The sequence below is a fragment of the Benincasa hispida genome, chromosome 4 (assembly GCF_009727055.1).
Source record: "Benincasa hispida cultivar B227 chromosome 4, ASM972705v1, whole genome shotgun sequence".
NCBI classification, from domain to species: Eukaryota; Viridiplantae; Streptophyta; class Magnoliopsida; order Cucurbitales; family Cucurbitaceae; genus Benincasa; species Benincasa hispida.
Genome location: NC_052352.1, coordinates 6155297 through 6168300, shown reverse-complemented (window position 1 = coordinate 6168300; position 13004 = coordinate 6155297). Strand labels below are relative to the sequence as shown.

Here is a 13004-nt window from a genome sequence, read left to right as displayed (position 1 = left end):
TCTTATTCGTATAATTAATATTTGAATCATATTCAAATATTGAATTTCTCTCGACTTATTCATGGTATCTAGTATAAATCATATTTATATTAAAATTAATTACATGAATCTCACTCGTATAATTAGGATTTAAATCATATTCAAATTCCTCTCATATTACCTTATATTATAATGTATCAAGTACATTATATTAATTATATCACGTATATACATAACACATAACACTTCAAACAATTAAGACCCTTTAGGTTATTATTTAAATAAGATCCACTTGTATGTCTCTACCTACTTGTTTAAATGACATGAAATAACCTCAGATCTTAGTTGGTTGGATTGAATATATGCATATAAAATAACACTTATTTTATTAACAACAATATGTTTATACAAAGTTTACAAACTGCAAGATTACAAGGAGATTTAGGACATCAATCCCAACACCATCAACTTTAGATGTTGGTAGAGTTGAGTTGGTATATTTTACCAACTCACCCCAACTCTCCCTTATTCCCATGTTTTCAGTGGCTTCACCTATCGACCATTGTCACACTTCGAGAACTAACTCCGATCTTCGACAATCACCTCCGATGACAACTCTGGCAACCAACTCTGGGCTCTAACAACCACCTCTGATGAGAATTCCAGCGACGAAATCTGGACTCCGACAACTCCGAGCTTCAACAACCTTCATGTGACCAACTCCGACAACTACCTTCAGTGACCTAACTCCAACCTTCGCACTACTAATCCAACGACCAATTGGCTCTAACAACAAACTCTGATGACCAACTTCGACAACCATCTTCGTAGGCTCCGACTACAAACTTCGATGAAAATCACCTTTGAGCGAGCAACTCCGACAACCAACTCGAGACTTCGACAACCACCTTCGACGACAAACTCTGACAATCAACTCTAATACCACCTTCATGCGGCTAACTTCGAACTCCAACAGTCACCTCCGACTACAGTCTCCAGTGAAAATCATCTTCAATGATCAACTTTAATGACCACTTTCGCCCGACCAACTCTGGATTCAAAAACCACATCCGATGACAAACTTCGACAACCAACTTCAATACACCTCCATGTGACAAACTCTAAGCTCCAACAACCACCTTCAACTACAAACTCTAACAAAAACCACATTCAATAATCAATTTTGACAACCACTTCCGACTACTATAAGACTAATGACTGTTAACGTATGTTGTAAGGTTGTTGATTATATAAAAAATATTATTTTATCTATATTAAGTACAATATTTATACGTAATGAATTCACATATCAAATGAGTGTTAGGAATATTTAGACGAAAAATATGTATGTAGTCGAAAAGTACGTAATATATAACAAAAAAAAACTATAAAATGAATTTTTTTTCATAAAACATTTTCCAGCGAGAATTAGTGAAAATAGAGATTCGTTCTCTGATGATTCTCCAAATTAAAGGAAGTGAGAGTGAAACTGTTGAAGAAGTTTGATGACATTTTATTGGTTATTACGACGATGAGGGAGATTTAATTTAAAAAAATCATGACATAGTCAAAATATAGAGTAACAATAGGAAGAAGTAGAAAAAGAAGATGATGATAATGTAATTCATGGAGAAAAATTAGCTAGAATAAAATTTTTTTATTTCACTTTAGTTTCTCATTTAATTTAACAATATCTCTACAAAAAAATTTAATGGGTTAATTGTTATTCATTGCCCAAAAAATAAAGAAAGAAATAAATAAATAAAGAAGGATTTTAAAAATTAAAAAAAAAAATTGTAATTCATATTTTATTCAACTCAAAAATTGGTAGAATTATTGAATAAGAAAATTTTAAAACAAAAATAGTAATCATAAAAATATATTATTTAAAGTTAAAGAAATCGCATCAGATACTCAGACATACGAATTCAACTTTGTACCATAAACACAAATATATGAACTCATACTAAATAATTCTATACTCACATATGAACTCTACAAATATATAAACTCGACAGACAAACTCTAAACATTCTAGTCTCCGTACTTTCAAATGTTCATTTTGGTATTTCTACTTTCAATTTTGATTCATTTTAGTTCTTGATTTTTTTTTTTTTTTAAAAAAGTATCCATCTGATCCTTTAAAAATGAAATAAAAATGAAAATTAAGGGACAAAAATGATCAATTTTTGAAAGTACAAAACCAAAATGATCAAAATTCAAAAGTATAGGAATAAAAATGAACATTTTAAAGTACATAGGCCAAATTAGTATCTAAACATAATAATAACAATGCTTCTCCAAATTAGTAAAAATTAGACTAAAAAACACTTTTGGTCCATAAATTTTCGTAAAAATAACAATTTAGTTCATAACAATTTAATCTCTAAACTTTCACTTATATAACAATTTAATCTTTACCGTAACAATTTTATCCCTTAACTTAAAAAAGAATTAGATGCAAGGGTTTGAGAATAAACTTGAAATAGATGTAGTTCGGTGTAAGGATAGAGGTAGATGAATCAAGTTTATATAGAGGAAGGCTAAGAATGGAGAGAAATGTTCCATTGTCGATAATGGCGCCAAATTTTCCCGCCATTTCGCTGCACCATATCTAGTGCTACTGCAATCATACGGCGACTATGCAGGGTGCAAACGGATCGAGTTAGTGGCCAGAAATCGACCCAACTCAACGGTGTTTCGGGTCGTGTTATTATTATTAGTATTTGTTTACTCTGTTCACAATTTTGAGATTAAAAATCACTTTTAACCACTCAACTTTTATTTAAGTAATAATTTATCTTTATTTAAAGTTTATAATAAATATCTTACATATTTGGTATTTAGGAATTGAATTTTATAAGATTTTAGTTATTAGTCATGTGTTGTATATAAAGTTACATACTTTTAATTAAAAAGATAAAAAAAAAAAGTTATAATCCGACAACCCAAACCAACTTGAATATTAAGAGTTGGGGTGGGTTAGAAACTTTATTTGGGTTTTTTGAGTTGCCAATCCAACCAATCTGAATTTTCGGATTGGTCCAAAAAACCCCCTCAACTCGACCCATATACACCCCCAATTTATATCATTACAAACAAAAATTTAGAGACTAAATTATTACCTATATGAAAGTTTATGGACTAAAAATGATTTTTAACCTAGAAATTATAAACGGGGTGTTATTTTTTTTAAAATAATACTAATAATAATAACACAGACCCGAAACACCGTTGAGTCGGGTCGACTTCTAGCCGCTAACCCGATCCGTTTGCACCCGACATAGTCGCCGTATGGTTGCAGTAACACTACATATGGTGCAGGAAAATGGCGGGAAAATTTGGCGCCATTATCGACAGTGGAACATTTCTCTCCAGTCTTCCTCTATATAAACTCGATTCATCTACCTCTATCCTTACACCGAACTACATCTATTTCAGGGTTAATAATTCCAATTTATCTCAAACCCTAAAAATGGCGCAGAACGGCACCTCAGAAGTTAATGAATCACTGCGGTCGCCCAAGGTACAAAAGCTTACTCACGAGAACGGTGAATCTGAAAATGTTAGCCATTCATCGACGCTTCTCAGAGTCAAGAAGTTGTCCGAGAAAGCCATTTTGCCATTGCGAGCCTCCGCTCTCTCTGCTGGTTACGATCTTTCCAGGTGAGTCCTCTGAGATTCTGTTAATCTCCATGAACTAATGCAGGAAATTTCAGTTCTAGTTACTTATCATACTTTTGCAAGTTAATAATTCAGTGCAATAGAGATGAAGGTCCCTGCTCGAGGAAGAGTTTTGGTGCCGACTGATTTGAGCATCGCGATTCCGGAAGGAACCTACGCTCGGATTGGTATTTCTTTCATCTAATCTATTTACGTACCTTCCATCTTGCATGTTTGCCGTTTTCTGGAGTTGATATTGAAACATTTTGGCTCTTTTGCAGCACCACGATCGGGCCTGGCTTTGAAGCATGCGATCGACGTTGGTGCGGGTGTGATAGATGCTGATTATAGAGGCCCCGTGGGAGTGATATTGTTCAATCACTCCGATGTGGATTTTGAGGTGAAAGCGGGCGACAGGATTGCGCAGCTAATTCTTGAGAAAATAGTGACGCCGGAGGTGAGGGAAGTCGAGGATTTGGATTCCACTCTGCGAGGTGAAGCTGGCTTTGGATCTACAGGTGTTTGAAAAATGGCGGATTTTTAGTTCTTTTCCCCATTTTGTTGCATCTCAAAACTATATCAGACTTTTTGTTGAACATATGTTATTAGGAACGAGAACTTTGTTTTGTATCCCGCTACTTCAATCAACGAATTATCAAAATTTCAGATACAAGGGGGGGAAGGCCATTATAATTGAAGTGAAGCAATCAAATGTTCGACAATTTATTTCATTTGAAAGCCTGGCTGCAGATTCAACTGTTCCCCATCATGGTGGGCTCTGGAATAGTACATATTGCATAATGTAGAAAAATTTTGCTTATTAGAAGTTGGGGCATAATTTAAAGATAAGCCACTCAGCATAAAAATACACAATTAAAGTAGTTAAAAAAAGAGCAAGAGGGGAGGAAAATATATGAGATGGTTTATGTTATTTGATATCAAAATTCTTGGCCATCAGCAATAGTTAAATTCTGGGTAGAAGAGTAGGAAGATCAGCTGGGACATCCGAACTTGCCTGCAAAAGACACCAACAAAATCATAAGATAGGCAGTAAGGGCAATCCTAATAATGAGCATTCAAGAGACGCCATCTTCACCACTAAAAAAAATCATAACCCTAAATTCTTGATAATTGTGAACAATCAAACATACCCCTAGATATCTTTTCAACAATGTTGTTGTACTGTGGTTAAAGCCTTCAATTGGTTCTCCCTTTGTTCTAGATGCATTGAGTTGTTTTCGAACCTGGGTTGCAAGTGACTGCATTCACATATGACATAATGTATATCAGTATCGATAAAACCAAACCCACTGAAGCATCGCTAAATGGCAACTCAAGAAATGGAACAAAAAAGGAAAGGGAAAAACATGTCGAAGCTGAATCATTCAGTACTTTTCATGTTTATTGTGAGGGTGGAGGGGAATGATCCTAGAAAAGCATACCTTGCCCAGTTCAACACCCCACTGGTCAAAAGAATTGATGCCCCAAACAAAACCTTCTACAGCAATTCTATGTTCATAAATTGCTAACAACTGTGGATTAAATATAATTAGTCATGGCATCATAAGTGCAAATAGGTTGAACGAAGAAACTTCAAAAAGAGGGTATTTTGAAACAGATTACACACCTGACCAATGTTGTAAGCATTTAATGATGGAAGAAGAATACTGAGAGAAGGCCGATTGCCAGAAAATGTCTGAGGGGAAAGAATAAAGTTAGGTTGTTGAATCCATCCAAAAGAATAGATAGCAGTAAAGATCAATGTGTAACCTTGTGGGAAATAAGATGCTCTGGAACATTCTCCTTGTGCAATTGCTCTGGTGTCTATTAGTTCACAGGATGAACACGATATGTTATCACTCAATTTCCCAAAAACGGGGGAGGGAGAAAAACAATACGATCATAGTGTTTTCAATGCATATCATTGTAATGATAGAAGATGGTTCTTTTTCAGAGTTTTCATTGAATTGTGTAAAAACTGACCTTCCCATAGGCTAAGGCATCTGGCTGTGCAAAGAAGTTAGACATGAGTTCATCATGATTACTCACAACCTCACCTGTGTGACAAATGGAAAATTAGATATGCAAGAAAAAACACACACTCTGGCTTTCTTATGATCATAGGTTGACGAATAAAATACCTTTTAAGTAAACGGGTTGCTGGCTCTTTACAACACCAATAAAATCACAAGGAATAACACGTCCCTGGAATTTTAGAAAAAGAAATAGTTCAGAAAAACTAGCAATCAATTTATAGCAATAACTGACAGAACTAACAATCTCCCTGGTCATAAAGTAGCATTTACCGTTAAACAAGATCCATATGTGTACTTGGGGCATAATTAAATAGTCATACATACTTGGTGAATTAATTGGTAAAAACTGTGTTGGCCGTTGGTTCCAGGTTCCCCAAAGTCTATTTCTCCAGCCTCAAAAGGGAGTGGAACCCCATCAATTGAAACGCCCTTGCCATTACTCTCCATGCTAACCTAGAGTACAGTGGAATGAGCATTTAGAATTTAGTGGTGCGGAAAAAGTTACACAAAGAAGAGTTTTAGCTGCATGCCTGTTGAATGTGTGGAGCAAACTTCTCCAAAGCCTGGGAATAAGGTAAGATGGCCTGGGAAGTAATAGATGTTATTAGAATTGAGAAAAGAACAAGAGAGAACTAAAACTTCAAAACAGAGATATTCTCCCAAACCCTACAAACAAGATCACAAGAACTTACTCTCGCAGCATGCCCAAGAAAAGAAACGTTCCATACACTCAACAATCCCAAAAGCACCTGAAGAAATTATGATATTGTTAAAATGTTAGGAAATGCATGACTATAGTGTAGACAAGAAAATGTACAGCTTCTGACCAAATACATACAGAAATAAATACATCCAAAACTAAAAGAAATAGAAACCACAGCATAGAAAGAGAGAAGAATGAGGAAAGCAGAGGGAATTTATCGATGGCAAAATGTTAACAACTTTGTTTAGCTTCACCCAAACTTACTGGAATGTTTTTCTCAAAAGGAGAGGAGTAGAAATGCTGGTCAATGCTTGAAGCTCCCTTCAAGAATCTGTAGGCAAGAAATGCATCATCTTAGACATCTCAAACTTGAAAAAGATTAATAGAATATATTTTCTTTTTAGATCAGAAAACAATATATGTTCTTGTACTTATTACAGGACTTTAGCAACCAGTATACTAAATTTCAGAACAAGTTCAAAAGATTTCATTCTTTCTTTTGTTGTCTTTCATTATAGATCCAACTGTTGTAAGCTAAACTTGATTGAAGTGTTTGATCTTAATAAAGGTACTGACACTGCAGATTGATTGACTTTAGGGAAAAAATCCAAATCAAATTAATTATGATTGACTTATACTTCTTTCAAGTATACCAAATTAGGAATTCAGTCGAGTCAACATCTGAAAAATAAAACATGGGCAACACTTGTTGGAAATATAGCAATGAAACTCTTCATTATGAACATAGATCTAAACTATTTTCCGTCCATTTTTGTTATAACTAACACATTTTCCATCTAATTCTAACTGTGTACATTTACTAAACAAACACAGAAACAACTTGAAGGATGTATGGTTGGTTTCCACCTTACACACAATATTATCCATGTTGAGTTAACAAAAAGTAAAACTACATGTTAGAATAACAAGGAACCATACTTCTCAACAACTGCGAAGCCATATTGAAGGGACAAAGGCAACACTCCTACAGCACTGCAAACTGCAATTGAACTTCACATTTTCAACTGTTTCATTGTGACTTATGGGATAGCCAACATAAAGCCACAGAAGAATTTCAAATGAGCAAGAAATGTTTACCACTATACCGTCCACCAACCCAGTCCCAGAATGCAAAAGCATTATTAGGATCAATTCCAAACTTCTCCACAAGCTGCATCAACAAATCTACTGGTTAGTATACTGCAAGTGGCAAAGCCACAAATGTTTATCCATGGAACCAAACCAATTCCACAAATGCCCTGTTTTTTTTTGTTTTTTTTTTTGCTTTCTTTCTTTCCACTCCTTTTCTAAAATTTGAAAGAAAGCTGCTGAGGTGAATATTTTTCCAGTTTAATAATTGCTAGGCAGGGATCAAACCATCGACTTTTGAGATGATAATTGATTTCTTATCCACTGAGCTATGCTTAGATTGTTGGTTGAGGTGAATATTTTAAACACAATGTCTTATATAAAGCTCACATCTTTAGCAATTTTCTCTAACTCATTCTTGAGCTATTAGTCTTTTCTTACATATATTTTAGATATTATGGCTCACCTCACTGAAGCCCACACTTAATTTTCACATCAAGCTTAAGCTCCAAAAGAATACATTTCTCACTTGACAAAATATTAAGGGGTTGTTTGAGGGAGCTGTAATGAAATGAGTTTGTAATGTAATGTAATCCAAAGCCCATGTAAGGGGCTGTTTGAGGGGCTGTAATGAAATGAGTTTGTAATGTAATGTAATCCAAAGCCCATGTAAGGGGCTGTTTGAGGGGCTGTAATGAAATGAGTTTGTAATGTAATGTAATCCAAAGCCCATGTAAGGGGCTGTTTGAGGGGCTGTAATGAAATGAGTTTGTAATGTAATGCAATACAACGCCCATGTTTGGATTGAGCATCTTGGGCTCAATTTGTAATACCAAACTCATTTCGTTTCACAGTTTTCAACTCAACCCTCTTTCCTACCGTTTTCACACTTCACAATCTCATTTCCGTTCCGCTCTCGATTCCTCACTCATTCCAACAGCCCTCATTCCAACACCCCTTAGATTCTCAGTAATCCAAATTACATTCCAGCCTCCCAAACAACCTCTAACTAAAACTAAAACATGTACTCCCTAGGATGCTAACCAAGTAGCTGAGGGGGAAGGAGTCCTTTAATCAAGCTTGGAGGCTGAAAGTATGAATATAAAATTTCCACAAATTGAGGTTAGCTAAGCTGCCAACTTAAATTTATTTTAATGTAAAGACTGCATGTATGGATATGCACAAAAATGGGACAACATGAACATTTATCCCCAAAAGCTGTAGTGCTTCGACTAAAAAAATGTCTGAGAAGAATAAACATTCAAGTTATCAGGCATGGAGGCCACATCAAAAATACGAAGGATAAAAAAGATGATAATACCGGGAGGTTTGTGCTAACTGCTACCATATGCTTTGCAACAGCTGAAGGCCTGGGATTGAAGAAATTTGTCATATTCTAGCTTTTATCCATGAGAAATAACAAAATGATACTCTATCCCCGTGAAATCGGGGAAAAGAAATTTTGTCTCAATTTGTCAAATGTTCAAAACCATTTAAAAATACACCAAAATAGATAGGTGATTTGTGAATAACTGACCGATAAAAAACATAAAAAATTATCAATTTTCATCTTTAATATACCCAATAACTGATGCAAATTATAGCAAATTATATGCACGAGACTCAACAATATGACAAATCCCCAAACAGTTTAGCACTAGACTTGAAGAAACACAAAAATACTTGACTCAACAATATGAAAACTCCACAAACAATTATGTGGACTGAAGCAAGCACAAAAACATGACTCAACAGTCGACACACAATTTAGAAGGAGACTCAAAGAACAAGCACAAAAAAAGCTCTCCAACATTTTACATCTTAAAACTGCGGTAAGAAAGAATGAATGAGCATCCCAATAAACTCAAATTCCTGGATGAACTCATCTCAATGTACCTTAGTATTTTTACATTCTTTTGTTTTTTCCTCTATGACTCTTGGCTTACATTTGTAACTTGTAAGTCACATGGCTTAATTTATTAACTATCTTAGGTAATTAATTGTTTGCTCAAGTTAGTCAACCTTCTATAAAGTTAGCTTATCTCTTTGCTATGTCAACCTCACAAATCTATTTGCAAAGCGAATACCATTCAATGCCTGTATGAAGTAGAGATGCCAAAACAACCTTAACAATAATATTGTAGATGATTACTAACCCAAGAGCCGCAGAAATCCATTCCCTAAGTGTTCGGGCATTTAACATAGTTTCAGCAGTGGTAAAAGTCTTTGAAACCACCACAACTGCAAGCATATTCAATAAGTAAAAACAAAAAAAAGAAGGTACCTATGAAGAGAAGAAGTTTGAATGAAAATGCTCTTGACAAAAAATAAACAGCCTACCCAAAGTAGTTTCAGGGTTTAAACCGGTGATATTTCTCGCGACATCAATGGGATCCACATTAGCAAGACTGCAAACAAAGCATAGAAAATGATGAACTCTTTCAGTCTGATTCCCAGTAGCACAAAATGGTGAAAATCCACAACCACAAATCTTAAATCTAATCATTCATCTATTGAATAGTTGAACTCTTATAGTTTCTGAATATTCCTACTCCTTTTACAACTTTTCCAATAAGATGAAATTCCAGGTTTTCTAAAGTAGATTGCTTCATTGTTTCATTGACGGAGGAAGTGTCACAGAGTACTTACAAACGCAATTGACGTCCTTCTGCAGACTTAATAGCCTCTGGATCTGAAAATACCATTGAAAATAAGCTACAGGCTCATGTTGAAAATGAGTGAAAGGAACCAATTGAATGAGTAAAGCCTTAGGAGATGATTCTACTCAAAGAAACTAATTGAATGAGTCTTGACTTTAGAGATAACTCTACTCAATGGACTACAATAATACATATAGATAAGAAGAATAAATATTTTCTCAACCTGTTTGAAGTGCAGTGTGCACAAACAGAGGCCCCAAGAAGCTGCCACCAATGCCAATAGCGACAACATCCTTCAGAGGTTTTCCTGTGGCTCCAACCTACCAAAACTTGCGAAGTATTAGAAGTGCAAAGGGTATTAGAGCCAATGAATAATAAGGAGCAGAGATTTACCCAAGAACCATTGCGAACTTTCTCAGAGAAATCCTGAATCTTATCAAGAACGTTCCAAACATCAGGCACAACATTTTTTCCGTTACTCTGTATTGTTGCATCTCTTGAAGCACGAAGAGCAACATGCAGGACTGCCCTATTTTCTGTGCTGTTTATCTATGGGCCACAAAAATGAGGATGGAAAGAACAGTTATCTTCTATTTTTGCAGTGTCAAATTCTTGATGATACAGATTTTACACTCTTCAACAAGGCAGAGAAGAGCTTAACTACTTTTTCATTCAGAAATAAATATATAAAATGCCAACATTTCCTTCCTGAAGAAAAGAAGATTACTGGACGAGATCATTACTTTTGATTGCACAAAAATTTTCACACGAACTGGTCAAGCATAGAAAACCTGCACTTACATGTTCCCCATTGTACATCCGATTAATTTTTTCCTTGAGATTTGCCGCCTAAATTGGACAAAAGGGAAAAAGATATCAGAAAACAACAATTTCCACTACATAGTAATAACAGCGAACAAAACCCACCTCTGCCAATTTGAAGAGTTTTCCAATGGTTTCAAAGGTGGCACGTTGTCGTGAATAATCCAACAATATGCCATCATACTCACTAACAAAAAATTAGCATCATCAATGAAACGGTGTTATCAAATTAAAGCATGTCAAGCACAATTAGGTAGAACCAAGAGATGGCATGAATATGAACAAAAGACTCAAGGAAACAAAAAGAAAAAAAAGAAAAAAAAAACTAAGAGCATCATACACCATCAAGGAATTGCATCTGGCAGCATCGCTCATCAAATCACGCAGATGGGTCTTGTTAATGTCCCCAACATGAGCCTGCAGCCAAGATAACCTTCAGCATTATGATACCACATAAGAAGCTAAATTCAACTTCACTCCAATCCAAATACCTTCAGATTCTTCCATGCCTCGGTGTCAGAGATTAGAGAAGCCATTTCAAACAATCAGAAATCACCTGCAACAGATTCGTAATTTCAGTAGTAAACCTAGCTACAGAAAATAGAAAATTCAAGATTTTTTTCCCCTTCTGTTGACAGTTCTCACAAGATTTGACAACTACAGAGCATTCAAATCCCAAAACCACCCAAAGTAGAGCATAGGATTCAGAAAACCAAACTTATTCATAAAAAATCCGGGATGAAATAGCAAGTAGAGGAATCGAGACATTGATGTAGCATAGATAGGGAGAGATTCTTATTCGGAAAAGAAAAAGAAGAAAAGAGGATTGGAATATGTAAAGATATACGACGATAACAGAAAAAGAGGAAACAAACATTAGGTTCGATTCCGAGCTGGAAATCCGAGATTGAAAGAGATGAAGAAAGTTGAAATCACCTGTGCGAGAGAAGAAGAAAATGTTGTATTCGGAGATTACGGTGATGCGAATTGAAAAGGCAGAAATTTTGAGCGAAAACCATGGGAAGTGATGAGTGGAGGTCTGTGGGCTTCGGGTCGGAAGTGCCACGTGAGATCGGCGTTGTGAGGTCACGTGAGGAGGAGCGCGTGGCCGGTGCTAGTTTTCGCTATGAGCCAGGGCATCAATTTGATGCGGATCCGAATCCAATACCATCTTAAAACACGTTTGAAGCAAATAGTGAGCTTGCTTAATATTATGAACCTATGAACCAATTCAAATTAAGTTTCGCAAATTATAAGAAATACCTACAAAAAGTACTCGATGTTGAGAAATGCTTAGATTATTAGTCATCTTGCAAAAATGCTTGATTGAATTTTGGAAGAAGAGTGAAGATTATATTTTATGTTACCGATGATATCTTTCTTTTTTTTTCTTTTTTTCTTTTTTTTTTTTAAAATTTTTTTTTTTTCGTGCTATTCTATTTTTTTTAAATTGTTAAAAGAGATATAAAGATTCGGTCTTTGGGTCATTGATTTTTTTTTTTTTTTTTTTAAAGCAAACAACATAAACCAATCACTCTCATTCAAGAATAAGAGAAAGAATAGATGTTAGAAAAGAGTCTTTCTAGACCAAAGAAGATGCCGAGTAAGCAAAATTAGTGAGTCACTTTGTTCTCCTCTCTAGAAACCTTACAAAAATTACATATATTGACAGATTCAGCAAGATTAAGATTCTCCCCCATAAAATGATCAACCTCAGACAAATCACTGTCTTGATGGTTCAGCAAATTAACCACATCAAAAGAATCAGATTCAACCACCATCGAAAGATTTTGTCCCTTCCAATGCCTACAAACCTCGAACAAGCCTTCTACCATTGCTTTCGTTTTCAGTAGGGGTGTTCAAATAACCCAACAAGCCAAACAATCCAGATTACCCAACACAAAATATAAAGTTTGTGTTGAGTTAAACTTTTTCTATTTTTATTGGGTTTGATCGTGGGTTGGTTAAACAAAATTTTGGGTTGACTCAACTCAACCCAACCCAATATATATATATATATATTTAAAGTTTGATTACTTTGTACGGATTAAT

The 13004-nt window shown here is 35.1% G+C and overlaps 2 protein-coding genes across 4 annotated transcripts; one reads left to right on the top strand and one right to left on the bottom strand.

Moving 5' to 3' along the window:
• The first annotated feature begins 3292 nt into the window (after window positions 1–3292).
• On the top strand, window positions 3293–4373 carry LOC120075554 (deoxyuridine 5'-triphosphate nucleotidohydrolase). The gene is made up of 3 exons (XM_039029044.1): window positions 3293–3645; window positions 3739–3830; window positions 3924–4373. The coding sequence occupies exons 1-3, from the start codon at window positions 3308–3310 to the stop codon at window positions 4166–4168; spliced, it is 675 nt and encodes a 224-aa protein (XP_038884972.1). The 5' UTR covers window positions 3293–3307; the 3' UTR covers window positions 4169–4373.
• On the bottom strand, window positions 4342–12028 carry LOC120075552 (glucose-6-phosphate isomerase, cytosolic). 3 transcript variants are annotated; one of them, XM_039029041.1, is made up of 24 exons: window positions 11889–12028; window positions 11444–11508; window positions 11293–11369; window positions 11058–11139; window positions 10932–10979; window positions 10524–10679; window positions 10354–10450; window positions 10120–10162; window positions 9811–9878; window positions 9627–9711; window positions 8792–8840; window positions 7480–7552; window positions 7321–7381; window positions 6646–6712; window positions 6371–6427; window positions 6209–6262; window positions 6003–6131; window positions 5784–5847; window positions 5626–5699; window positions 5413–5466; window positions 5270–5338; window positions 5085–5174; window positions 4794–4901; window positions 4342–4657 (listed from the first exon to the last, which is right to left on the bottom strand). In XM_039029041.1, the coding sequence occupies exons 2-24, from the start codon at window positions 11486–11488 to the stop codon at window positions 4607–4609; spliced, it is 1701 nt and encodes a 566-aa protein (XP_038884969.1). In that variant the 5' UTR covers window positions 11489–11508; window positions 11889–12028; the 3' UTR covers window positions 4342–4606. The 3 variants fall into 3 exon arrangements, with proteins under 3 accessions (XP_038884969.1, XP_038884971.1, XP_038884970.1); XM_039029043.1 differs by having other exon boundaries at window positions 11828–11900; XM_039029042.1 differs by lacking the exon at window positions 11889–12028 and adding an exon at window positions 11598–11686.
• Between the last annotated feature and the right edge of the window lie 976 nt (window positions 12029–13004).